This window comes from Ascaphus truei, chromosome 6 (assembly GCF_040206685.1).
Source record: "Ascaphus truei isolate aAscTru1 chromosome 6, aAscTru1.hap1, whole genome shotgun sequence".
In the NCBI taxonomy this organism is placed as follows: domain Eukaryota; kingdom Metazoa; phylum Chordata; class Amphibia; order Anura; family Ascaphidae; genus Ascaphus; species Ascaphus truei.
Window position 1 is genome coordinate 11,599,862 of NC_134488.1, and position 27,660 is coordinate 11,627,521.

The following is a 27,660-nucleotide window of genomic DNA, read 5'->3' on the forward strand; positions in this document are numbered from 1 at the left end:
TGGGCTAAATCAGACAGAAAATCCTACCCCGCTCTCTTCTATTCCACTCTCTCTATTTTGAATCTCTATTGGAACGGTAAACAAAGGCCTTCCACAATACATTTTAAAGCACCTAGTTTTAATCTCTTAAATCGATCACTGCCATTAGTTCACTCTGGTGCCAAGTGGCCCTGTGCGTTTAAGGGATTTGGCTTTCCTCATCTGTAAAGGTTACCACATGATCAGGAACAGTTCTTTGTTAACTGATGTAAAACATATAATATGTGACTATAATATTAATAAGACTGCATGCACATGGTCTCGTGTGACTTGTTATTTTAGTAAAATAACACAGTCCAAGCAGTAACAATGCTGGAACATTATTAGCTTTGTACACATATAATGCTCAAATTATAGGATGCACTCCAAGGAATGAGAGTCTACTGAACTATATTTGGTGGTAATAAGGAAAGGTGTTGCTTTATAGAAAGACCAGTGTTTCTGACACTGCAGGCTTTCAGGGGTCTTTATACAGGTATACCCATGTCCCTGACACAAGGTACTCTGGACATTATCCAGTGTTGAGTTATCCGTATTGATCATAGACAAATGAAGCTTTCCATTTACCCAAAGCAACAACACACTGTATATACAGAAACAGAGCTACATATTCACATTCTAATTGGTGTGTTCTAAGTTCTGCTGGCGTTCCCCATCAATGCCTTGCTAATAATTTGTATAAAATAAAAGCAATTCTAACACGACTCCCAACTGTTTACATTCCCTTTCCACCTGTGCTGTCACAACTTTTCTCACGCTGATCCCTGCGGTCTTCCTAACTATTCACGTTCATATAATTATTTAATGTGCTGTTAATGTCAATCAGATGGAGGAGAAAAGTGCACAGTGTTTTTGCCTGTCTCGATCTATGGCTTCCTGCTCATTTTTTATTCCCTGACTATCGATGTCTACTTATCTCTTAGTTTCTTAGTCTCTGTGCTTTCCATGGTGTACACTCAATCATTACTGTATAATAAGACTATAACTGTCTTTTTGCTGCCCATCCTTGTGTCCAACCCATCTGTTTATATGGCAAGCTGTCAATGTATCTACTACTCTCGCTGTCTGTCATTTTTCTATTGCTTGTCTTTCTTACAGTGTTTTTGACTTACTACTGTATAAACTCTGTCGTCTTCCTTTGTCCCATGTCATCTCTTTCTTTCTTTTCTCTTCTCCTCCCCTCTCTCTCTAAGGCCCCTATTTAATATTATGTCTAGCCTCTTCCCTGTGCTGGAGAAGATTTTAATTCCATTTATTTGAATGCAGCTGAGCTCTTCTGCAGCATTGGGAAGTTGCTTCACAACATACTGGATACGGGTCTATTTCTTTTCATATTTGCCCCTCCTCACTCTTTCCTTCTCTCTCTACAGGTGCACAGTGGACAGTAGGGTGACACGGGTGGCCTGGCTCAACCGCAGCACCATATTATACACTGGCAATGACAAGTGGTCTATAGACCCCCGTGTGGTTCTTCTGGCTAACACCAAGAGCCAGTACAGCATTGAGATCCAGAATGTGGACACTTATGATGAGGGACCCTACACCTGCTCCGTACAGACAGACAATCACCCTAAAACCTCCCGCGTACATCTCATTGTACAAGGTAAGGAAGTACCCAACTGCCCCATGTCATCATGGAATGGAAACACTAGTAACAACTGCACCCACAAAAGCACTTTGACCCATACCACATTGGCTTCTTTGGTAGACCAGTGGTTCTCAGACCTCTCCTTAAAGACCACCAGCTACACCAGATTTAGAAATTACCAATACACAGGTGATTGCACATAATTCACATAAATATATAATATTGTGTTGTCTAAAAAAGCTAGGTTTTGATTAACAATTTGAATGGCTATTTTCATTCAATCATACATATTTCAAGTTGACGAATCTACCCATAAAGAAAACATACTTTATCTTAAGGAATCGGGAGACCACACTCTTGCCTTTGTAATGTTGTATCTTGTGATCACATTTTTGGAAAAACTGCAATGAATTATGATTTCTCACTAGTTCTTCTGATTCTTCTGGAATCTATCTCCTTCTCCAGTGCAAAGTATAGGGGTAAAAGGATAGGTTCCTAATCAAGTAGCAAAAGCATGGATACATTTGGTATTTCAGTATGGTGCATTTTCTTTAATATTTTCTGGGGCTATGTATCAAGCCCAACTTTGCCATAAAATGTATACTAAGAGACACATTTTGAACTTGCATCTCTTGGTCAACTACAGCGGCAAGAAAACGTTTGTGAACCCCTTAAGATTTTCACATATTTGAAACCTAAAATTTTATTAGATCTTAATCTAAGTCCAAATAATAGATCAAGATAACCTGATCAAACAAATGACACAAACACATAATACTTTTCCAACATTTTCTTTATCCACAAATTATTCAACATTCAATATTCATGTGTGAAAAAGTATGTAAACCTTTAGATTCAGTACTTGGTGGCACCCCCTTGAGCAGCAATGACTTCATCTACTGTAAGCATTTCCTGTAACTACTAGTCAGTCTCTTACATTGGTTTTGAGGAATTTTGACCCATTCCACTTTACAGGCCAGCTTCAACTCATGACTCACAGACGGATGGCCTCACATTCTCCTCTAAAATCTTCTGATACAATGCAGAATTCATGGTTGTGTCAATGGTGGCAAGCCGTCCAGGTCCTGAGGCAGCAAATCAGCCCTTAACCATCACACTCCCAACACCATGCTTGACAGTTAGGATGGGGTACTTCTGTTCGAACGCAGTGTTTGTTTTTTGATACACAACGTTTCTCATTGAGGCCAAACCGTTCAAGTACCTTTGACTCGTATGTCCAGAGAACAAAGAGAAAAAGAGAAGTCTTTTTCTGATCATTGAGTCATGAACACTCACATTAGCCAAGGCGAGAGTGGCCTGCAGATCTTATGATGTTACTCTGGGACTCTTTGTGACTTTGTGGATTATTTGCCGGTTTGTTCTTGGAAAGATTTTGGTATGACGACCACCCCTGGGTAAAGTGATTGTGGTCTTAATGTTTCTTCATTTGTAGACTCTCTAGCAGCAGATTTGTGGAGATTCAAATCCTTAGAAATGGTTTTGTTTCCCTTTCTAGACTGATGAGCATCAATAACTGATTTTCTGAGGTCATCAAAGATTTATTTTGATCGTGGCATGACATGTTTCCACACACGTGTACGGTGAAGACCAACTCACAAAGTTTCTGATTTTTATATTGGGTGGGGCCTCCCAAACTTCCACCTGACTATCTACCTAATTATTTAAACACCTGATTCTAATTACCCCTTTAATTTATCTGATTAAACCAGGGTTTCACTTACTTTGGCACATACCCTGACTCTTACTCATTGTTTGTCTAATTCATACATAATTTTGTTTCAAAATACAGCTGAACCCCGTTATAACACGGTCCCTGGGGGCCACAGAATGAGACTGCGTTATAACCTGGATCACGTTAAAATTGGCGCACGATACCAGTATACCGGCATCTAGATCTCTCACCTCTTTGCTGTATGATATGGTATAAATAATTTATAAACTATACAATATAATAAAAATAAAACAATAATTTATAATGTATTATTTAAATTTTTTTATAATTTAATAATTGGACCATATCATACAGGAATCAAACCCAGGACCTTTCATATGCTAGCTCAATTCTGTACCTCTACACCACAAGGACTGTGTGATGTCATAGACCTTAGAAAGAAACTTAACATTTACATAGTACACTGTGCACTGTGATTTATAGGGTCTGTCTTGTCACACCAAGCCTGTGGTGTAGAGGTAATGCATTGGTACCAGTATATGGAAAGTCCTGAGTTCGATACCTTCATGTGTATTATGTAAAATGTATTAATGTTCAATTCCCACATGGTTGGAGGTGTGTGTATGTGTCCGTTAGCAATAAAGCATTGAATTGAATGTTTAAAAAATGTGTGTTGTGTCATGTGACTCTCCTCTGCGACGCTGCGCATGAAAGCTGACAGCTGCAAAGAGGAGAGCATGTGGACACAGCCCTATGAAGTGATCAGAGAGCTGACGGCAAAGAGGAGAGAGATCTAGATGCCGGTAAGTCCTCGCGCGGCAAAATGGAGGTTTTCAAATCTCAGGAGCCACGCTCAGACCGCGTTATAAGCGTATTCGCGTTGTAGCGGATTGTGCTACAACAGGTTTGAGCTGTACATGGAATTGGTTACTGTAACCCCTATTGGATTTTTAAGAAAAGACTGGCTTTGATCCAAGAAGTTATCATGGAAAAACTATGGAATGTCCGTAATTATAATTGGTGTTCACAAACTTTTTCTCACCACTGTATTTTGTACCTATTTTAACCTGTGTTGATTTGGAGAAGATTTTTATAGCGTAATAGGAGGGATTGGAGAGGAGTTAGAAGCAATGTCTTTCAGATCTCTGCAGCACTGAAGTGCTTTACAGAGGAATAGTTGGAAAGCCCTTTTGGCAATACGGAGTTTAATAGAGAAATGTTCAATGCTTTAGCAGTAATATTTCATAAAGCAGTATTTTCATAAAGTGTTTCTTCTACTAGTAAAGGGGTTAAGGGAGAACACAGAAAAATAGAAAATTGCAACAGATGACCAATTGGCCTACTAAGTCTGTAAGTTTTTCAACTTGCTGTAGCATCTTGGACTCTATTTGACTCCTGGTGTCTTTCATATTTAGGTTGCCTTTGTGTCGATTATATGCGTTTTTGAACTTCTTCAAATCTTTCGCAGTGAAAAGGTAATTTAACAGTGTACCCTGTACTGTAGGTCTCATTAGCATTGGATGGAGATATATTCAACACGTTCCTGCAGCAGTGTAAGATTTCACAAAACATGAAGCCAGGAGGGTAATGCACAACGTACACAGGAGTTTTTGTCCTCTAACCTATCTTTGCGAGAAATTAAGATTGGAATTTATAAATAGGGGATTAAACGTTATAGTATGCTGTCTTGTCTACCACAGAGGGGGGGGGGGGGGTTTGGACTCTGCAGACCATCCAGCTCCCGATGTACAAAGGTTTTTTTCCACCAGGCAAAAATACTTGTTCATTTTGGTGTATTAGTGACTACTTTATGCTCCAAAAATAGCAGTATGGGAACTCTCAATGTGTGGCAAGGAGACACAAAAATAGTGTTCATGAATAAAATCTTGAATAGTGTGGTATGGATCTACTTCGGTAGCGTAGCAGGTATAAAGCCATAAACAGATGATATTGTGGTATGATGCTGATTGAAAGAATAAACTGAAGGGGAAAGATGGACACTATAGGAGAACTGGAGGAGAGAATGAAGTAAGCCAAAAACCATACCTCTACTTCCCCAACCTTCTATGTAGTTCTCGGTCCTGACTTCTGCATCCCCTTGTGTCCAGAGATATATGAGTAAATACCTGAGTTCTTTAGTCGTAGCTGTGGAGATCCCGCGTGCTGGAGCCGAAGTGGTGACTGGGGCCTCAGACCGAAGACTCCTGGCTGATGCTCAATGTCTCGCTACACGTGGAGGTGCCCATCCTCTGTCGGCGTTCTCCTATGATGTGTCGCGAAACTCCAAAGTACCTGCGCTACGGAAGTGCATCACTCCAATCCTCGGATGATGAAGGTAGGTAAAAAATTGGTTGATCAGCAGGATCCAACGAAGTTGAAAAGATAAAAAAAGTTTAATCGTTTACATGATTAAAAAACAAAAAACAAGAAGACAGTACAGGACAAGTCTCCCACGCGTTTCAGGCTAAGTAGCCCTTTCTTCTTGTTTTTTGTTTTTTAATCATGTAAACGATTAAACTTGTTTTATTTTTTCAACAACTGGTGAGTGCTTTTTTAGTTGGATCCCGCTGTTCAACCAATTTTTTACCTACCTTCAAAAATACTTGTTCAGTAGGCACACAATGACAGTGGGATAAGGGCTCACTTGTGCGACCAATAGAAAGTGTCAGAGTCATCTAGATATACTTTTAGAGATGGGTGACATTTTTCGCCTGATTTAAATTCTCCTCAGTTTGGCCTTTTCCATTGGCCCAATGATTTTTGCAGATCAGTCCCAACAAGGACTGACTATTTTTTAAAACTAGTTTTGAAGCAGGGCTCTCCGGGGCCCCATTAATTTCAGCTCTGGGAAACCCTTGATTTCCAAGATACACGCATCGATAGAGGGTGCCAGGTATCACTCTTCAGTTTCAATGTCCCGGTCATGTGGACCAAAAGGAAGACGATCCCGGGACATTGAAACTGCAGAAAGATACCGGCAGCACCTACGGTTGTCTGTATCTCTAGAAGCAGGGGGTCCCCAGAGCTGAAAGTAATGGTGTCCAGTCTAGGGACCCCCTACTTCAAACCAATGGTTTGAAGTAGGGGGTCCCTAGACTGGACACCATTACTTTCAGCTCTGGGGACCCCCTGCTTCTAGAGATACATATATATAATGCATATATCACCTAGTCCATGCAGATGTTAGCCCTGTCTTCCCTATGAATATATTGGCCAATATATTGGCTAATATATATATAGGCAAGATAAGCTACACCAACCTGAAATAGATGATAATAATATACACATAAACATAAAACTACACTACCCCCCTTGACCACCTTAGAAGGTTGTAAATCTTTACTAACAGCTAAGGTAACTAAGGAATTAATCCATCCAGATATCCCCATCTCTCACAGCCCCTATCCCCCATACAAAACAACCACCCCCACCACAGTAATGGTCAATAGCCCTATTTGCCAAATTAGGCTAATAGGGATATTGCCCCTAAAAAAGCATTACAAAAATACATTAAAGAAAATATACATTACAATAATACAAGAACATAATCAAACTCTTGCCTTAATCCATTGATTGTCACTGTGGCTACAGTACCTAAGCCCTCAACGGGAGCCTAGATAGCCACATTGGCAATCAATGAACACACTAAATAAATGTAGTACTTTCCCCTGCTGGGATGAAAGCTGTTCTCCTCATCTTCAGGGGCAGCAGTAGATAATTTTAATAAAGGGCCAATGCACAAACATAAAAATAAAAAAAACAGCTGTAGACCAATATCTAATAAAAATTATAAGCCAAAAAAAATGAAAACTGAATCCCTGCCAGAGGGCACAAAAATAAACAAAAAAATAATATCAAGCAGGAACAATAAATCCAATCCGGAAGCAATGGATTCTCCATTGATCGAAGAGCAATCTTCGGTGAGTACAGCTGAACCTCGTCATAACGCGGTGCTCTGGGTCCACAAGATACAACCGCGTTATAACCGGGATCGCAGAAAAAAATGAAAAAAAAAATGGGCGTCACAATCAGGGGAACTGGCAGCACTCCCATGCAGGACTTACCTGGAGCAGGATGCTGGGGCTCCGACACCACGGATCAGCCATTGTGTGGGGGATGGTGTGTCTGTCTGTTTCTGTGTGTCTGTGTATCTCCGTGTGTATGTCTGTCTCCGTGTGTAGGTAGCAATAAAGCATTGAATAGTAGAGAGAAAAAAATTGCCGGCGCGATCAGGGAATCGGCGGCACCCCACGCAGGGGAGTTTTAGGTTAATGGTGCAATGGAATTCATTAAACCTTTTATGGAATTGGACGAGATCCTTTCAATTGGCAGTCCAATTAATCATGATATCATCTACATAGAGGAAATACAGTAAGCCAGTTTGGTGCTGCAGGTGGACAAGAAATAGTTTTCTAACTTTTGCCATGAACAGATTTGCATATTGAGGTGCCATTCTTGTGCCCATGGCTCTCTCCATCTTTTGTAAGTAGATGTCCTCACCAAATGAAAAGTAATTATGTGTAAGTATGAATTTGTTTAATTGTATAATAGTCTCTGTTGGTAGATCTTGTTGCTCAAGGTATTCTTGGTATTCTGCTAGACTATCTTTGAGGGGAATTTTGGTGTAGAGGGATTACATGTCCAGCGTACAGTAGCTAAAATGCTTTCTTCTAGTAAAGGACCAATAACAGCTATATTGTTCAGATATTCTCTATGTAGATTATATCCTGATTGTTTGTTCATGAAAGGCTTAGCTAAATTCATCCCAGCAGTAATTTTACCATTCTCATAGACATTAATTTCCTCGGCACCACAAACTACATAAAGGACAAGAAAATACAGACATCCCTATATCACAAACACACAGACCGATCTACTGTACATACCTAAGAAACAAGACACAAGAAACATGTAACACAGGTATTTAACATTTTACAATGCTGCGGCCCCTGCCTCATGTATGTAGTGTCTGTGTGTGTGTGTTTGTGTGTGTTGTCCGTTAGCAATAAAGCTTTGAAAAAAAAAGCTTAGCTTTGAAAAAACGGGAGCCACGCTTACACCGCGTTAAGCGGATCTGCGTTGTAGCGGATCGCGCTATAACGGGGTTTAGCTGTAGTTCTTCTTTGTTATTTTAAAGATGCCTTCTTGCTTTTGTTTTCTTCCTTCTTTTCTTCTTCCAGATGATGACTCATCATCTTCTTCCAGTCAAATTAAACATAACAGGCTTTATATGGGGCCAGTGGTGTCACATTTGACCAGTCACATGTGATCCCGTAATTTTTGCCTGAAAATTACATCTCCGGCAACAATGAAGCAATCACATGGTACATCAAGCAACCTGATTGGTTAATGTAACCTGTGATTCTTTCCCTTTTTTGGTCCTGTGTGTGAGGTCACCTATAAAGGGAAGGAATCACATGGTACATCAACCTTGCTTGATGTACCATGTGATTGCTTCAATTTTGCATGTGATGCCATTTTCAGGCAAAAATTAGAGGATCACATGTGACTGGGTAAATCTGAATTTACGGGCCTTATATAAGGCCAGTTGCATCTCATTTGACCAGAAGAAGATGACGAGTCAACATTCGAAAGAAGAAAAGCAAGAAGACATCTTAAAAGGAACAAGGAAGAACTACTCACCGGAGATGGCTCTTCAATCAACAGAGGATCCATAGCTTCCCAATGTTGGATTTATTGTTCCTGCTTGATATTTTTTTCCTTTATTTTTATTCCACTGGCCAGGGATTCATATTCATTGCTTTTATTTTTATTGGCCGTCAGGAGCGAATTGTTTTTTTAATTTTTTTATTATGGTTGGGCATTGGCTATTTATTGTATTTATCTGCTGGTGCCCCTGAGGATGAGGAAGATGGCCTTCATGCCGGCAGGGAAAAGTAATACCTTTTATTTATTTAGGGTGTTCATTGATTGATAATGTGGCTATCTGGGCCCCGTTGAGAATTTAGGTTGCCACAGGGATGGGTTAAAAGGCTAGAGTTTGATTATATTTTAATTTGAATGTAATTTATATTTTGTTAAATGTTTTTTAATGTTTTTCTATGGGCAATATCCTTACTAGCCACATTTTGCCAATCTTTCTAGAATGGAGGGGCTAGTATGTCAATGCTCTAGTACAGGGGTGCACAACATTTTTTTCCGCTCCCTGCCATCTCTCTTCCCTTGATCGTGCCCCCCCCCCCCTTACCTTTTCTCTGGCATCGGCAACGTTACAATGTCATGTGACGTCGCATTGCCATTTTACCCCGTAGCATAATTTGATGCCACGTTGTCATGGCGACGCGTCACCAGACGTCAGCTGAGAGCAAGTAAGAGGGAATTACGGAGGCCTTGCGCGGTTCCCCGACATTTAGATGGGGAAGACCGCTAGGCCTCTGTAAGCACTGCGCCCGTCCCCCATAAAATCTCACACCCCCATGTGGGGCGTGCCCCTCAGTTTGCGCACCCCGGCTCTAGTAAAGATGGGGTTATGCTCTGTATGTGTCTATAGCAGTGTAGGTTTTAGTGATATTTATTTTGTTTAATAATGGGCAAATTATCTATTATCCATATCTGGATAATAGTTATTTTGCACATTACTGTACTGTGGTTATCCCCTTCCTTGCCTAAGGTAATGAAGTTGCCTGTACATGCATTTTTCATGCATCTGACTCATGCTGGGGATCTCTGGTGGTGATAATAATGGGTATCAGCTCCAGAGTCTCCCGGCATGAATCCAATGCAGGAAAAATGCATTTTTATTTCTAAGTGCCGTTTTGCCGCTTATCGGCAGCTTCTCACCACCTTCTTGCCAACCTTTCCTGGCAAAACGATTTGGAGAGGAAATCAATGGGTGCAGGGTGAGTATAGTGGGTCCGGGGTGGTTGTTAGGCCTCCTGGGTGGGTAGCAGGGGAGGGTAGGTTAACCCCTTAATTACTATAGCGGTTATTGACCACTAAGGTGATTAAGGGGTTAGGTGCCATTAGATTGTATTCTTTCTGGCAACGGAGGACCTGGCCCTTCAGTATGCTGATGAGGACGCTGATGAGGACGCTGAATGGTACCGCAGGCCACTGGACACCCACCGGACCCCCCCCGAGGACCACCTGAGAACCCCCGGATGCCCACAGGGACCCCCGGATGTCCACGGGGACCATCCGAGACCCCTGGATGCCTGTGGAGACCACCATGGGACCCCCGCCAGCCTATGTTATCAATCGTGTGTTAAAATAAATAAATAATGGTTTTATGTGTGGGCACAGGGGGTGGGTTGTGTATTGGTGCTTACTACATATTTTAATATAAATTTTAAGTCTAGTGTAGATGAGCAGGGGGTCTCCAGAGAATAACCTTGTTGATTTCATGTCCGGGGACATCCTGCTTCCTGAGATACAGGCCCTGTTATGGGGTGCCGGTATCTCCTATGCATTGAAATGTCCCGCTCCCCATGACCAGGACATTTAAATGCATAGGAGATACCGGTACCCTCTATCTCGGGAAGCAGTGGGTCCCCAGACCTGAAATCAACACGGTTCTGTTCTGGTGACCCCCTGCTCATGTACACTAGTAATAAAATTTAAATTCAAAATAATTAATTTCCACCGAGATTTGCGCAGAGAGAGAGGTGGCTCTCTCTCTGCAGCAGAATCAACTCGCCAGGTGAGCCCTTTTCAGATGGCCGAGCATCTCATGCGCGGCTACTCGCCATGTTTGCAAATGTTGCTATCACAGGTATTCGGGGCTTTCAACCCCGTGATAGCAACGCTGTAAAAAATGGCGATTTAAAATCCCTGGCGATTTTTTTCTATCAGACTTTACTGCATGAGGCCCAATGTGTTAGTGGAGTAATACTCTGCAGATCACAATAGCAGTGGTGGGGTCACTTCGACAAGCAATGTTGTATTTGAATCTCATTAACGGACGAGATGTGCCTGGAAGAAACGTGCTTCATGTAAGGAATTCAGTGGCCAGGAACATTCCTTGGCTAAATCTCTGAAGAAGTGTCCGGCCTGTTTATCAGTCCACAGACCCCCGCATCTACCCTTCTGAATTGTGCTCACTCTTACAATCATCCTTCGCTTTGTTAGCTGGAAATGATTTCCTACTTCATCCGGAGCTGCATTAATCTCCAATTCCCTGTCCATTGTTTGCAGCTTAATTACCTGGTCATAGAAGCCTTACATCTGAGCTATGGGGGTGGAAGGGGGGCGTTAGACACAGGGTATTTGGGGAGACAGAAAGAGCTGCATTGATCTTGGCTGTGGTGTGTCCTATGTAGATAAGAAAAGGTTCAGGGGGGTGGGGGGATTCAACATTTCCTATAGTGCTGAGATTCTCTGAACATTACAGAGCTTTAATCTGCAATTTTCTTTTGCAAACAGAACTAATGCTTAAGAAAAAACTAACAGAATCACACAAAATCTAAATGAAGCTAAGGCCCATTAATTCTTTCCCACCCTACAAACTGACCATTTAACACACACATGCACTAGCTGAACCTATTCAACCTATCTGTGGAATTCCCATCAATACGTGACAGGAGAACATAATGTGCATTACTGTCTTATTTTATATGACATAAGACATATGCAGTGCTTCACAGTACAACATTCACACAATGCACTTAAGATTAAGAATGGAGAAAGAAAATCCTCGCCATGAATAGTTAGAGACCTGCCGTATGCACCACTGAATCTGAAAATCTAATTGCATGTTGACACCTTAATGAGGAGTCTAGAAGGACCTCCCATCAAGTCTATCCATCTTATTGTGCGGCACACTAAAAAAGAGAATGCAGAAACCTGCAGTGCATGACCTTTTGATTATGTCCATCAAAAGGTGAATGGTGATAGACACCTAGTAATAGGAAGACGAAAAGGACCTGTAGGTTATTGAATCTGTTCATCCTACTAAACCCATTCTCATCTAAACTATTGATGAGATCGCAGGAGTATTATGTAATTTCATTTTGCATGAAAACTTACAAGTGGTCTTAACTACAATTTCTGGTCCTGGCGATACCAGCAGAGCAGTTAACCTCTTGCCTGTAAAAAAATATTCACAGAACTTTGCATTACTAACCCACACCCTGCTTTACCAGACCTCAAGAGAATTATTCCTTTAACCATTTCAATTCTGTACTACAAATGTAGGAGTTGAAAGACTGCGTGGTGTTTTATCCCTCTGCTGTAAATTGGTTATCTTTGCTTTCGTATATATGTTACTGAGGGGATGAGTTGGAAGGGAGGAAAAAGGGGGGAGATGTTTCAGCACTGGGGCCAGGTCTTCTGCAATATGTGCAGCAGTATCCTGTAAGCTTTGTCTATTAAAGGGATTGTCAGAGAGAGCAGCATCTCCGTAGGGAGCACTGAGCTGCTGTTTTCGTTTTCATCTTTCCTTCTGTGCTCCCTCTTCCTTTATCTTTCCTTCACTTTTCTACTGTCCTTCATTCTTTTCTTTTGGAACTGAGCAAGGCTTTGGAATTGGACATAACTGCAAACAGTGTGATGCACAAGAAGCGCTGGTTAATCTTTATGCAGAGCGGTACATTGCAGCCAATGTCCCCAGTTTATATAACCGTTTCATGGTTTGAATCATACTTACGATTGTCATATATCCATCAGGTGCCAGTATATTCTGCCAAACAATATAATGGAGGTGAAAGACAATAATGTAGCTAGGGCTTCCTAAGTTACATACTGTAGATGAGGTTAAAAAATACATATGTTCTGCAAGTTCAACCTATGTTACATTTAGACAACATATACTTTATCCTGTATTTATATTTACAGTAAATTGATCCAGAGGAAGGCAAACAAAACCCCCAGTGAAATATCATTTAATGAGGTCTCATAAGGGGCAAAATAAATTCCTTCCTGACTCCAGTAATGGAAAATAGATTTCTCCCTGGATCAACATCCTTCCCATGTTTACTTATTTGGTATATTCCTGTATACCTTCCCTTTCTTAAAAGATGTCCAACCTTTTTTTAAAAAATATCTATTATATCTGCCATCACAGTCTCCTTGAGTAAAGAATTTCACATTTCAACTTGTTCAATCCCCAGGAGCATCCAGCAGGCCAGGTTCTAAGAGTAACACATACACAAGGAGGGTTTGAAGTGAAACTTCTTTGCTGGCATAGACATCCACAAAAATCTGATAGGGAAAGCAGAATCATACACCGCACATTCGCAGAAGCACCTGCCATACTCCGCGCAGATGCATCCGCGGTACTCCGCTCATGCGCAGAAGCATCCGCGGTACTCCGCTCATGCGCAGTAGCATCCACGGTACTCTGCGCATGCGCAGAAGCAACTGCCGTACTTCGCACATGCACAGAAGCAACTGCCGCACTCCTCGCATGCGCAGAAGCATCCGGCATTCTCCTCGCATGCACAGAAGTATATGCGGTACTCCGTGCATGCACACAAGCATCTGCGGTACTTCACGCATGCGGAGAAGCAACCTCGGTACTCTCGCGCATGTGCAAAAGTGTCCATCATACTCTGCGCATGCGCAGAAGGGGCCACCTTAAGCCACGCATGCGCAGAAGCGGCCTCTGTACTCCACTCATGCGTAGAAGCTCCAGCCATAGTCCGCGCATGAGCAAAAGTTCCTGTCCAACTCCGAGCATGCACAGAACGGACCGTCCGACCCCATGCATGCGCTGAAGGGGAAACACACACAAAAGGACACACACACACAGAAGGACACACATAGAAGGGGACACACACACCACTGTGAGTATAAATATAGAAGGGCAAATAGCAAACATCTTAGAAATGTACTAATTTTAATAAAAAAGGCAGAAGAGGTGTGTACACAAATAACACATGAATTGTATATAGATTTATATAATATAGTAACTGTAATGATTGTAAAAAAATAAAATAACCAGGGGATGTGTGCCGAGCATGCCCGTTCTAAGTCAAACTTCTTTGCATTTTGTCACTGAAACTGTGTTTTGATTTTATAATTTACATTGAATACAAGAATTTTTACGAGTAACGGCATTTAGATACTTTGCAATCCTATATATATATAGGATATATAGAGATATATTTATATATATATATATCTTACTTTAGTTATCATGTCAATTATATCATGTATTCCAACTGATAGTATGGACATTTCAACACAAATTTATTTTTTTAATTAATTATACTCTGTAATCTCTTTTATTAAATTAAAAACATCACCATCGCAAATACAATTTCTCTGACAAAACACAAAGAAGTTTCAAACAAAAAATATTAGACAGCACACACAGTCTGTATAAAGAGAAACACCGGGCGACTACGGTCATCCTGGGAACAGGCCTGTAGAAGGGGTTATTATACCCCGAAACGTTACGTTGCCCCCCCTGCCCTGGACTTTTATACCCCCCGTGTTTCCCCTTTTTCCCTCCCTCCCCTCTCCCTTCTCCCCTTCCCTGTCCTTGTCCCTATCCTAGTACATAGTGTGTTTTTCGGTCTATGTTTGACCATTGTGTGCATCATTCCTGTACCATTAAATGCGTTTTTGGCGAATCCATTTACTTCTTTGTTTTTTCCGTTTGAGTGCTGGGAAAATTTGTGGTTCACAAAAGTTTCACTTACAATGCGTGTGCTCTGCGCACACAACTTGTTTTTTAATTGATAGTTAGAGCTAGTTTAATTAGTTACCTAAATTATAATTATACAAATCATGAAAACCTGCCCTGTTAGTTTCTCTTGAGGGAACTATACAGAAATATTACTAACTCATGTTGATACCACAGCTACATCATTAATGCAGCTAAACCAGGTTACAGTCTATTTATAAAGGACATTTTGGGAAAGGCAGGAGAAGAAACATCCCTTTATGTGAAGAACAACATAAAAGTTATTATAGTAGAAAGAACAGCAGGAGAGACCAAGGCACCGTGAGTCACCCTAGAAATTGGAGACAAATGTTTTTTTTTTGTGGTTGTTTAACTGGAATTGAAAAGGCTATTGGGTGTTATGGGATGCATCCAAAGATATATATATAAAAGAGAGATTATGTAGGTGTTGCAACACCACTACAAGACCTATTCAGCTGTTAACAGGCGTAGTTTTAGAGGATTAGAGAGAGGCATATGTAGTACCACTTCACGAGAGTCAGCAGGGGTGGGCAACACCAGTCCTCAAGGGCCACCAACAGGTAAGGTTTTCAGGATATCCCTGCTTCAGCACATGTGGCTCAATCAGTGGCTCAGTCGAAGAAATTAAACAAGAAATCAGTGTGTGACTTAAGTACTAGGGACATTCTTTCCACTCTCTCTTAAACCAAATTGCTGAAGTTCTCAAATCCAAATGCTCACAAGATCCTAGGACACCCGAACTTACCAGCTGGAGATAATGTCAAACAAATCTGGTTGATTTATTTGGCTGCATGGCTTGTTAATAGATAGGGTGAATCTTACCTGGTCTTTAGTAAACTTTTTCACAATGTTCCACATAAGAGGCTGGTTGAACGGTCTTGGAATGGCTATTATGGGGGTTGAATTGATAAGATATTGGCCGGGGGGCAAGACAACAGAAAGTTGTTATAAATGGAGTTCAATCACAGTAGAGACAGGTGACCAGAGTAGCTGTAAAGTACTATAACTCATGGATCCGTACTTAGTTTGGTGTTCTTTAATATCTTTAAAAGTGACATTATATGTCCTTAAACCCACGGGTATACACATTTAATGGTACTATACTTTAAACTATCGCAGGGACCAGGGAGTCTTTAAAACTGATGAAGTGAAAGTAGGCAAGGGATGTAATAAAGTGAAGAGTAAAGCAAGGGGGGTGCTGAGTTTTATAGGGCGATGCAACAGCAGAAAGAGAGAGGTGGTAATGTTACTACAGTATAGTATATATTGTCAGGGTTGCCACCTTCTGTTGAAGGCTAACCTGGAGACTTTTTGCAATTAAATAAAACAAAATTGAATGTATTAATTTTATTTATAAATTTACTTATCTTTCCTTTTCCGGCGGCAGCATCTCCCCGCATCTCCTCCTTCAAGGTCTAGAGATTTCGCAGGTAAACCCATAGCCTGGCGATACACGGCCGAAACACGTAGTCTCTGGGTCAAACCCTGAGTGGTGGCAACCCTGTATACTGTATATCATTAGTCAAACTTAATTCACCATTTTGGAGGCCATATCTCAAGGTATGTAAATAGAGATGGTGCAAAGAAGATCTGCTACAATGATGTACAGAGCAGGGATGAGCAAACTTTGAACGTCGAACCCCCCTTTTCATCCGTGATATTAATCGGGGGATATTAGTCGACCCCATCCTGCATGAAGCAATCCAAATTACATGAAATTTTTTTTTTATTAATCGGCATGCAATATGAATGTGAATTTTTCCACATTTTAAAACAGCAAAACATGACAAATTTGATATGATTTTTTTTTAAAATTAATCAGTGTAGTATAATAATATAATACTGCAATTATTTCGTTATTATTTCAACTCCTATTTCATCCTCTTTCACACTCCCTCCTTTCCCCTTTCTCCTAATCTTCATTTCCCCTCCCCCCTATCCTCCCTCTCATTCTCTCTCCTCCTCTCATCCTTTCTCACCCCTCTCCTCTCATCCCCTCTCCTGGGGAGGAGCAGGTCGATGACAAAGAAGGGCAGCAGGAGAAGAGGACAGAGAACTGCCAGAGCGGAGCAAGGCAGCAGAGGAGTTGGACGGCGGGCAAAAAGCAGGGCAGCAGAGGAGGACGGCTGGGGAGGAGCGCGCTGTAGCAGCGGAAGGCACCGGAAGTCAGTGACGACTTCTGGGTTGGACCACTGGGGTATGTTTCTTCCCCGACCGCCCTGCTTCGCTCCAGCCGTCCAACTACTCTGCCACCCTGCTCTGCTCTGGTAGTCCTCTGTCCTCCTCTGCCACCACCCTGCTCTGCACCCGCTGTCCTCCCCCATGTTTGTGCACCCCTGGTCTACAGCATAAAACTTATCAAGGCTAAAGACCCCCAGGATAATTAAGAATAGGGGACATGACTGGAGGGTGAGGTCCATTTAAGAGGATAGGGTTAATGGCTGATTAGTGAATTAGGAAAGACAAGGGAGGGTAGGGGAATGTGAGTTAGAGAATCAGGTGAGGGTAGCACTTCAATGATCCAGAAGCTGGGAAGTTCCTGCCCGCCCGGATCTGTTCCGTTATAATTTATATGGGTTGGATGTGAAGATTATATTGTTTGTCGCAGCTAATGGCAGTGGGCTTGATGAGATTGAGCCTGGGCCAAATACAGTATTGATTTGGGGATTTATATGGTGTTGAAGGCGGTGGCAAGCCCTGGCTAGGGTGGAGGGCCTGTCACAGTCCTTGTACTGGCCTTTGTCCTTCATAAATAGGGTCCTACTAGGCCCGGCAGCTAGAGGATTTAAGTGGTGGTTGGGCAATCTGATCTGACATTATTTGGTTATGTTGTAAACTCAATAAATCTGTGGCCATTTACTGTACCTCCATGATTGGTGTCAGATATTTATTTAGGGTTGAGGTGGGATTAAAGAAAGGGACAAGGATTGAAGCCTCTACTGTCAAGGAACTCGATACTGTATATAGAGCTTGTGAGAAATATGGGAAAAGGGAATCATGATTAAAACATTCCTATAAGTCATGGGCATCACCAAGGTAGAAGAAGAAAGTGATTTTCAGAAAAAGAAATGCTAGAATAAGAGCTCTGTAGCTAGACATTGAGAGGCTCAGGGGAAAAGTGAAGAAGTACTGTACTGCTTCACTGAAAGAATAGTGGATTCATTGTACCGCCTCCTAACAGAGGAAGTAAAGGCCGCTACAGTCCAATAACTCCGCACCGATTGGGATACACACAAAGGCTTTCTAAATATGTAAATTTCCAGGGATGAAATGTGGCTTGAGGTTTTACAGCAGTTAGAAAAATGGCAACACTATACGAGTCACATCTAACAACACTTTGTATGTTCCCATGTTTATTTTATATCCTAACCAGGGGTTGCATAGTTCGTGTCAATGCGTTTTTAATTTTTTACTAGTCTATTCATACATTCTTTAGCGATCCTTTCCTTTCATTTTTGTGCTGCAGCAGTCTTGGTATGTCAACTTGTTTATTTGTAAGATATCGACTGCTACTAAAATAGCTGCTGTTTCCCCACAGAAAGGCATATTCACGAAAGTCAAATTGCCATTATGGATTGTTCTTGGCCATTCAGGTGAATTGGAATGAAGCATGTGTGAGAAAACGTTTATTTTATTATTTCTAATGAAAAGTGAAAAGAGAACAAAAGCAGCATTCTGTATATAATACCCTCTTCTCATTCCTCTGGCAGAAAATAAGTTAAGAATATTTCTGCAGTATTTATATTTTTCATTCACTTTGTGTGAATGGTAGTACATTGAGCACTTAGTACAGTACAGAAATAACTGTAGCTCTCAGTACCATGGACAGATGCCATGCATTGAAGTCCCATTGCTGGCTTCCTACACAGCCCTTGCAGAAGTATTGTGACTGCTGTCAATGATGGAAATATGAATCTCTTGTTAACCAGAGATGGCAAGACCAAGGACAAAATGAATGCCTGACTGTTTAATCACTTGATACTCGTTATGCTCAATCTTTTTCTGCTTTGTCTTGCAGTACCAGAATTGAAATGCTCTTTGCGCTCTCTATTACCCCTATTTGCTGTGAATATGTTTCTCCTGGTGTAGAAGATTTTAGTCCCATTTATTTGAATAGAGCTGATCTTTTCAGCTCCAGAATTAAGTGTTACAGCCTATTGAATGAAGGGCCTGTGACTCCGTGATAATCTAAAGTAGTGATTCTCAATGCCTAATTGGATTGCCGAAGCATACAAATAGTTATCAGTATGTATGACTATTAAAGGTTCATTTTATCCAACTCTACAATTTTTTCAAAGAAATATTGATTTAGAAAAAGACCACATTGAGTACCAGGATGATTTTCTTTATCAGAATCCGAGATAACCTTTGACTGTTTGATAGCTGGGGACATAACCTGGGATATAACAAGATGGCCACCTCAATTGTGCTTCCTGGCAGTTTAAAAAACTCAGGATAAGCTTAATATCCCACTGCATTGTGGTTAATAAAGGTGGGGACACCGAGTGGTCTTTATCCAAATGTTTTCCCAAATAAATATTGCAATCAGCGAGTTTGTTTCATTGATGTTTGTAACAATAATTAGGAAGGAATATTAATGTGTAATTATGTTGGTGTTTAGAAATGTGATTGTTTATTTTTATTTTTATATTATTGTAAAAGTACATAATTATTACATTTTTTTTTTTCCATGTTCAGCTTTTAAAGTGAGTCTATTTTATGCAAAGTTGATGCAGATCTATTGCACTGAAGCAGCATTTACTATTCCATAACTAACTATACACAAGACTGGCATACTGTACATATGCACTATAAGTGGTTTATCATCGGCCAACGAGTAAGACAGATCCAAGGCTAGTGTGAAACGGGGTATGCATTTAGCTAGAATTAGATTTCAGGATTTTACCTTGAAAAGTGCCACATTAGTGCCACTTTGTTTCATGTTAAAGACCTCCATGGAAACATGAAAAGCGATGCAGGTTTCCGTGTAAATGAATACAACATAAATTTGGCTTTGGTTTTGCATTTACTGTATGTCACTCCTATACCCTTTATAATTACTCCAGCTGTTTCTATTTCATCTACTGCATCTCATGTCGGTAAAGCATGGAAGCAGATGGTCAGCTATTGATTATCTCGGCTGTACTGCTTCATGTGCCAGTGATGCCAATAAGGCACCCCTATATGAGATACCTGAAGGTGACCCATTTCCTGCAACATTTTGTGTCTACTGTCGTAAAAGGTGCAATTCCTTGGTCAGTGTCCATATCTTTAAAATGAACACGCTTCGCTATAAAGCAGAAATAAGTGTTACTGAATGCTTTCAACAGGGTACTGACTGATCATAAAACAGATACCCCCAAAAAATTAGTGAAGACTTCAAAAAAAAAAAGGAGTACCTGCTGACATTCACTGCCAACCTGAGTTATACGACAGCATAAATCCCACATTTCAGGCATAGTGATGGTGTACAGATTGGAGCCACTTATTTCTATTACCCTTTGTTTTCAGCACCATTTGGTGTCTAGAAAGATACCTGCATCAGTATTCAGTGCAGCACTTTAGGATGTAAAACACATCTACATTTGCAGCCCAACAAGTAAGACGCAGACTGACTGATAACTATCTGAAGAGACCAGAGGTAGTTAACCTCAGAGTGCTAAGAAAACCGAAAATGACTGTAAAAACATCACAGACTTTTAAAAGGTTCTATTTAAGTGTATTGTAAAAGTACACTTTAAGTGAGAGGATGATCCAGTTTGGCAGGGTCCGTTTTCTATCCTTCTGTTCCCTGAGCAAATGGTCCGCTGACTGGCCGCAAAGAGAGAGGTAGAGAGAGACATCAGCTGTTCATGGGACTTTAATACGATTGTGAAACCTGTTCACAGGGTTTGGATTTCTACGTCTTACATGTGTTATGAGAGCAGAACTACAGTCTCCACCAGCCAGGAAGAGTCTTTCACATGGGCTCAGCTGCCTGTGTCCCTATCTGATATATTATCACAAAACAGGCTCTGCCACCTTCTAACCCATACACTCAATCAACACTTACATGAGACTCTGAGCTTCTAAATGTGTGTCTCTTACTGTATGTTCGGTACCACACTCCTTTTTTAGTAGTCCTCGATTCCCTTTTACTGCTCTTTTTCCTTGGTTTCGTTACCTTTAATTGTTTTTCCTCATTCCATCTGTTCCCTTCTTTTCTCATCACCTATTTTATTTTTTGCTACGTCTTATTTTTCACCCCAGCTTTGTCTCTTCGTTTTCTCTTTCTCACTGCCTCAGCTTTCCCTGTTTCACCATCCCAAATTCTTTTCTCATGGCTTCTTTACCCAAACACCTCTCTTTTTTTATTTGACCATCCTGTCAACTCCCTTCCCTCTCTCTGCAGTCCCATAACATCCTCCTCCTACTTTTCCTACCTTTTTTATGTATCCATTTCTTTCTACGCTATCTGTCTCATTCCGACGTTCTCTGTCCCCTTTTACTTACACAAATCCTCTTTTCTTCCCTCTTTCATTCTTATGTCTTATCCTATGTTTTCTCACCTCTGAATACAGTCCTCGCCCATCCCTGAGAGTGCAGGGGAATGGGAATCAGTCTCCAGTACACTTTTTAATTTCTAGGAGAGAAGTATTTCTTTTTTTTATCCCTGTTTCCATTCTACAAAGTGGATATACTGTAGCACATTGTTCCATTTACTGTGATGCATACGGCATTACTGATGTGAGACCAGTCATAGAGTTGAATGTGATTATTTCATGGCGGTTAGGGTATTTACTAAGATTATGTTGTATTAGGAAAGTATACAGAGGGTAGGAACACCAAATCATTAACTGCCGTTTCCATTTATTTAGGGGAAGCACATACAGTTTTCTATAAATCATGATATAAGCATATACAGTAATAGAGCAAACGCTATTCATATCCAACTGTCTAAGCTTTTCTTGCCAATATGATGATTGACATTTTGCATCCTTACACTTTGACAAGGCAGAAGGCAAGGGAGTCCCAGATTGGTCTTTATCTACCACATCAATATGTACCGTTCAAAAGTGTCACCTGTGAACTTGGATATAACAATATGGTCATCACCTACTTCACTACTTCCAAGTTACTTGGGCTAAATGTACTTATTTTTATTATCCCTTTGCTTTTGAAGGAGACTGAAACCAGTAGTAGTTGAGTGGCAACAATGTTAGTAATAATCAGCGATTCTGCAAAAATCTTTCAAATGATCTTTATTTTTTAATCAAATACTAAATGCAACTCACTGTTCCATTGCATGTTATTGGAAGCAATCTGTCCCTCCATATTTTTTTTTTCAATATGTTTCTAACAAGATTTGGGGCATAGTTTATTTAGAACCATTATCTGCTTAGCTACATGACTCCACGGACAAGTTTGTAGACCCAAAAAAGGAATGGGTTGTGTTAAAAAAACACTTCCCATGTAGAAAAGACCCTGTTGATGGCGCACAACAGACCTATCTAGTTTATAATATATGTAGGTCTAGGGATGCACTTAGGCGGCTGTTAAAATTGTGAATCTTTATTAATGTATCAAAATAATGAAAATAAACTTTAAAAGGTAGACCTGTGAACCATGTCTTGTTTAGAGTCCTATGGACCTAATGGTGAACCAATGCTGACAGTGTTTTAGTATTGTTAGTGCCACAACACTCCACTCCGATGGGCAAACCTATTCTGCCTCTATTCAAACGGAGGGGGCTCCAAGTATGGAGCAAACAAGACAGCAGAAGCAGTAGTGTTTCCTGACTGGAGGTCAGTATGTGAAATGCTTGGTTCTCAAGGGACTCAAAACAAGACATGGTTCACAGGTCTACCTTTTAAAGTTTATTTTCATTATTTAGATACATTAATAAAGATTCACAATTTTAACAGCCGCTTAAGTGCATCCCTAGACCTACATATATTATAAACTAGATAGGTCTGTTGTACACCATCAACAGGGTCTTTTCTACATGGGAAGTGTTTTTTTTTAACACAACCCATTCCTTTTGTTAGCCTCATTGTAGAATCATAAAAAGGTTTGTTGCCAAGTTGTATTAAATGAGGCTGCAGCTCATGACTGGGCATTACTTTGAAGGTCCTTCTAGGTAACAAATGTGTATTGTAGACACATTGCAGGTACAATCTAGTAGCAATAGAGTTAATGGTAGGCTGGATTTGCAGTTACGGAACGTTCTTTACAGTTTCTGCTGAGCCGAGCTGTTCAGAACCCACAGGGGAGAGCAGCAGGCCATAAAAAATAGCCCAGAACTTCCTTGTGAAGTGCTGACAATTGCTAATCTTGCTCAGACATGCATTCCCCACGTGCCCTTCTCCCCTTCACCCTCTTCCCAAATACTCCAGATCCTAAGGGGACTGAACACTGTGTATAACTCTACCCATCTGCCACATACTCCAGGGAAAAGAACAGCTCACTGGAGCCAAGGTCTGTGCAGCAGTCACAAGGTGTGTAATAGTGAGTTGCACCTCCCAGTAGCTCGTTATTAAGAGGACAGTCCTCTGCTCAACTTTAAATGTAATGTTTTACTGGTGTATCCTTAAAACATGGGCAAACAAGAAAAAAATCAAGCGCAAATAACACCGAGTGAAAGAATGTGCCGTGCCACAAAAGCATAAAAATGTCAATACAGCCATAAGCGGCAGGAAGGAAGACTCTTTCCAGGGGTCCTGATTGCAAAAACACAAATCTCGCAGCGCAAATGTCCTCAGGTACATACCGTATGAAAGGGGGGGGGGGGGAGGAGTAATAATAGTGCAAAACTATTTGATAATATAACCAATTTAGGAAGGGACTAATGTTAATCCCACTCACGGGGTGTCCAATTCAAACGTGCAATACAGAGGGGAAACCTCTGCATACCAACAGCAAACACTCTTGAAATGATCCTTAAAGGAAGCAGGGTCTTGTCCCCCTCGCTCGTCGCGTCACCGCGTCACTGCGTCACTCCCGGCAGAAGGTCCCGGATGCAGGAAGCAGTGTGAGAACGTCAAAGCTTGTCTTCAGAAATCACCACTCTTTGGTGCCTTTAAAAAATGTATATATTTTTTAACAGTTAACTCTTTACTGTGATCAATTTCTTTCATATCTTTCTAAAAAAAATACCTGCTGATAAACTGACAGTTTTTAGTTGTTTTTTTTTTAAAACAACTTTTATAATCTCCTTTCATATTCAGTAGCAGGAATGATTTAATCAAGTGCTATACAGATGTAGCAGATGTTATTGCTCCCAAAAACATGACACATCGCACCAACGCCGGCGCAATATTTGACTTAAAATTTATGGCAGCTACATTGAAACCTATGGTAGCACACGTAATCTTCCTAATGTACTCAATATTATATGTTAGGGTCTCCAAAGAGAACTGGAAGCAACAGAATCTACCATATATTTTGGAAAGTTGTGTGTCTGTCCGCTATGCATTTAGACACCTCTTAAGATATCGTAACCACATTTTGCATGATGGTTCCTGAGATCTATATTTGAATACAATTGGATGCCATTTTGAATCAAGATGGCATAGGAAAAAAGGTTGACAGCGCACAGCCACAGAGCGTCAGGGTCAAAATAATAAAGAAATATATTTATTGAGAAAACATAATAAAAAAAACAGAGGTCTCGTACTCTCTACGTGGAGAGTGCTAGACCTCTGTTTTTTATGATGTTTTCTCAATAATTGTATTTATTATTTTGACCCTGACTCTGTGGCTCTGCGCTGTCAACCTTTTTTTTTCTCCTATATCTGGACTTTCACCAGCGGCCTCACGTCATCATTGGAGACACAGATCAGGGGGGGATTGAGGAAAAGATTTTTGTCTAGGGACTATCCCAATGAGGCTCCGAGGGGTGTATTTATTTTCACCAGCCCACTGCTTTCAGGGAACATTTGTCTCTTGCTATAGAATTTTTGGAGACTCCTCACTTGATACATATTGCTGAAGGTTACTCTTCACTCAACTACAAATCCCCCCCCCCCCTATTTTTCTGTCTCCATCCATTTTTTGAATAGTGAACATATATAATAAATGATGTGATCCAGTACTTGAGCACCCATTTCACGTTTCGTTGCAATTAATATCTGAATGAAGATGGCAGACTGAACCTTTTGAAAACTGCACTGATTTTAACCAAATTCTGCAGAATTGTATAGTGTGCATATATATATATATATATATATATATATATATATATATATATATATATATATATATATATATATATGTATATATATATGTATATATATATATATATATATATATATATATATATATCTTATACTATATTAGTGAAAGCACTGTATGCCTGCCTGCCTGCCTGCCTGCCTGCCTGCCTGGATGTCCGGTGTCCCTAGGGGAAATCTGATTGGTCCCTTGGCCCGCCCCCGCACACCTCTCATTGGCCTGAGGCGGAGTGACGGGCCAAAGGACACACAGGGACACAAACACACACACACAGGGACACACACAGGGACACACACAGGGACACACACAGGGACACACACAGGGACACACACACACACAGGGACACACACAGGAACACACACACACAGGGACACACACACACACACACAGTAGGGGGGGGGTGTACATTAGCAGCATGTATAACCCGGGGGGTGGGGCTCACATACCCGCCGGTCCCGGAGCCTCCGCCTCATCCTCCCCGAACATCAGCCTCCACACCCGCGCGCACCTCTTCCTCTCCCCGTGTTTCCCGCGCTTTCAGCCCCCCCCCCCCCCCCGGCGCCGCTACAGTCAGCGGGGGAGCGAGTGCCCGGGACACAGCGGGGGAGCGGCCACAACAAGCTGCCTCCCGCCTCACATCCACGTGGGACCTTCCGGACGGGTGAGTGAGCGGCCTTCACCTCCCCTCACCCCCCTTCACCCAACCCTCACCCCCTTCACCCCCCTTCACCTCCCCTCCACCCCCTCCCCCCCCGGCGCCGCTACAGTCAGCGGAGGAGCGAGCGCCCGGGACACAGCGGGGGAGCGGCCACAACAAGCTGCCTCCCGCCTCAGATCCACGTGGGAGCTTCCGGACGGCTGAGGGAGCGGCCGGACGGCTGAGGGAGCGGCCTTCACCTCCCCTCCACCCTCCCCTTCACCCCCCCTCCACCCTCCCCTTCACCCCCCCTCCACCCTCCCCTTCACCCCCCTCCCCTTCACCCCCCTCCCCTTCACCCCCCTCCCCTTCACCCCCTCCACTTCACCCCCCTCCACCTCCCCTCCACCCCCCCTTCACCTCTCCTCCACCCCCCCCCCCCTTCAACTCCCCTCCACCTCCCCTCCACCCCCCCCTTCACCTCCCCTCCACCCCCCTTTACCTCCCCTCCACCCCCCACCCCCTTCACCTCCCCTCCACCCCCCCTTCACCTCCCCTCCACCCTCCCCCTTCACCTCCCCTCCACCCCCTTCACCTCCCCTCCACCCCCCCTTCACCTCTCCTCCACCCCCCCCCCGTTCACCTCCCCTCCACCCCCCCTTCACCTCCCCTCCACCCCCCACCCCCTTCACCTCCCCTCCACCCCCCACCCCCTTCACCTCCCCTCCACCTCCCCCCCTTCGCACCACCTACCCCCCCTTCCCACCACCTCCCCCCCTTCCCACCACCTCCCCCCCCTTCCCACCACCTCCCCCCCTTCCCACCACCTCCCCCCCCTTCCCACCACCTCCCCCCCTTCCCACCACCCCCCCCCCCTTCCCACCACCCCCCCCCCTTCCCACCACCTCCCCCCCTTCCCACCACCTCCCCCCCTTCCCCCCTCCTCCCCACCACCTCCCCCCCTTCCCCCCTCCTCCCCACCCCCTCCCCCCTTCCCACCACCTCCCCCCCTTCCCACCACCTCCCCCCCCCTTCCCACCACCTCCCCCCCTCCTCCCCACCACCTCCCCCCCCTTCCCCCTCCTCCCCACCACCTCCCCCCCACCACCTCCCCCCCCTTCCCCCCTCCCCCCCTCCTCCCACCCTTCCCCCTTCCTCCCCCCCCCACCTCCCCCCACCTCCCCCCTTTCCCACCACATCCCCCCCTTCCCACCACTTCCCCCCCTCCTCCCCACCACCTCCCCCCCTTCCTCCCCACCACCTCCCCCCCTTCCCCCCTCCTCCCCACCACCTCCCCCTTCCCACCACCTCCCCCCCTTCCCACCACCCCCCCCCTTCCCCCCTCCTCCCCACCACCTCCCCCCCTCCCCCCCTCCTCCCCACCCCCCCCCCCCTTCCCCCCCACCACCTCCCCCCCCTTCCCCCCTCCTCCCCCCCTTCCCCCTTCCTCCCCACCACCTCCCCCCCCCTTCCCACCACCTCCCCCCTCCAACCCGCCTTCCCACCACCTCCACCCCCCCTTCCCACCACCTCCCCCCCCTCCCCCTCCCTCCCCTTCCCCCCCTCCCCCTCCCTTCCTCCCCCCCCTCCCTCCCCCTTCCTTCCCCCCCCTCCCTCCCCCCCTTCCTTCCCCCCCCTCCCTCCCCCCTTCCCCTGCCACCCCCTCCCCCCCCCTTCCCCTCCCCCTTCCCCTCCCCCTCTTCCCCCCTCCTCACCACCTTCCCCCCTCCTCACCTCCTCCCCCCCCCCCTTCCCACCTCCTCCCCCCCCCTTCCCACCTCATTGGTCCCTTGGCCCGCCCCCGCACACCTCTCATTGGCCTTAGGCGGAGTGACTGGCCAAAGGACACACAGGGACACAAACACACACACAGGGACACACAC

The 27,660-nt window shown here is 43.3% G+C and overlaps 1 protein-coding gene across 1 annotated transcript in view; it reads left to right on the plus strand.

The window, feature by feature from the left end:
- LOC142496397 (protein CEPU-1-like) overlaps positions 1-27,660 on the plus strand; it is a 642,293-nt gene that overhangs the window by 596,107 nt on the left and 18,526 nt on the right. The window contains exon 3 of the mRNA XM_075603099.1: positions 1,410-1,642. Coding sequence (XP_075459214.1) covers positions 1,410-1,642 — 233 coding nt within the window. The remainder of the gene's footprint in view (positions 1-1,409; positions 1,643-27,660) is intronic.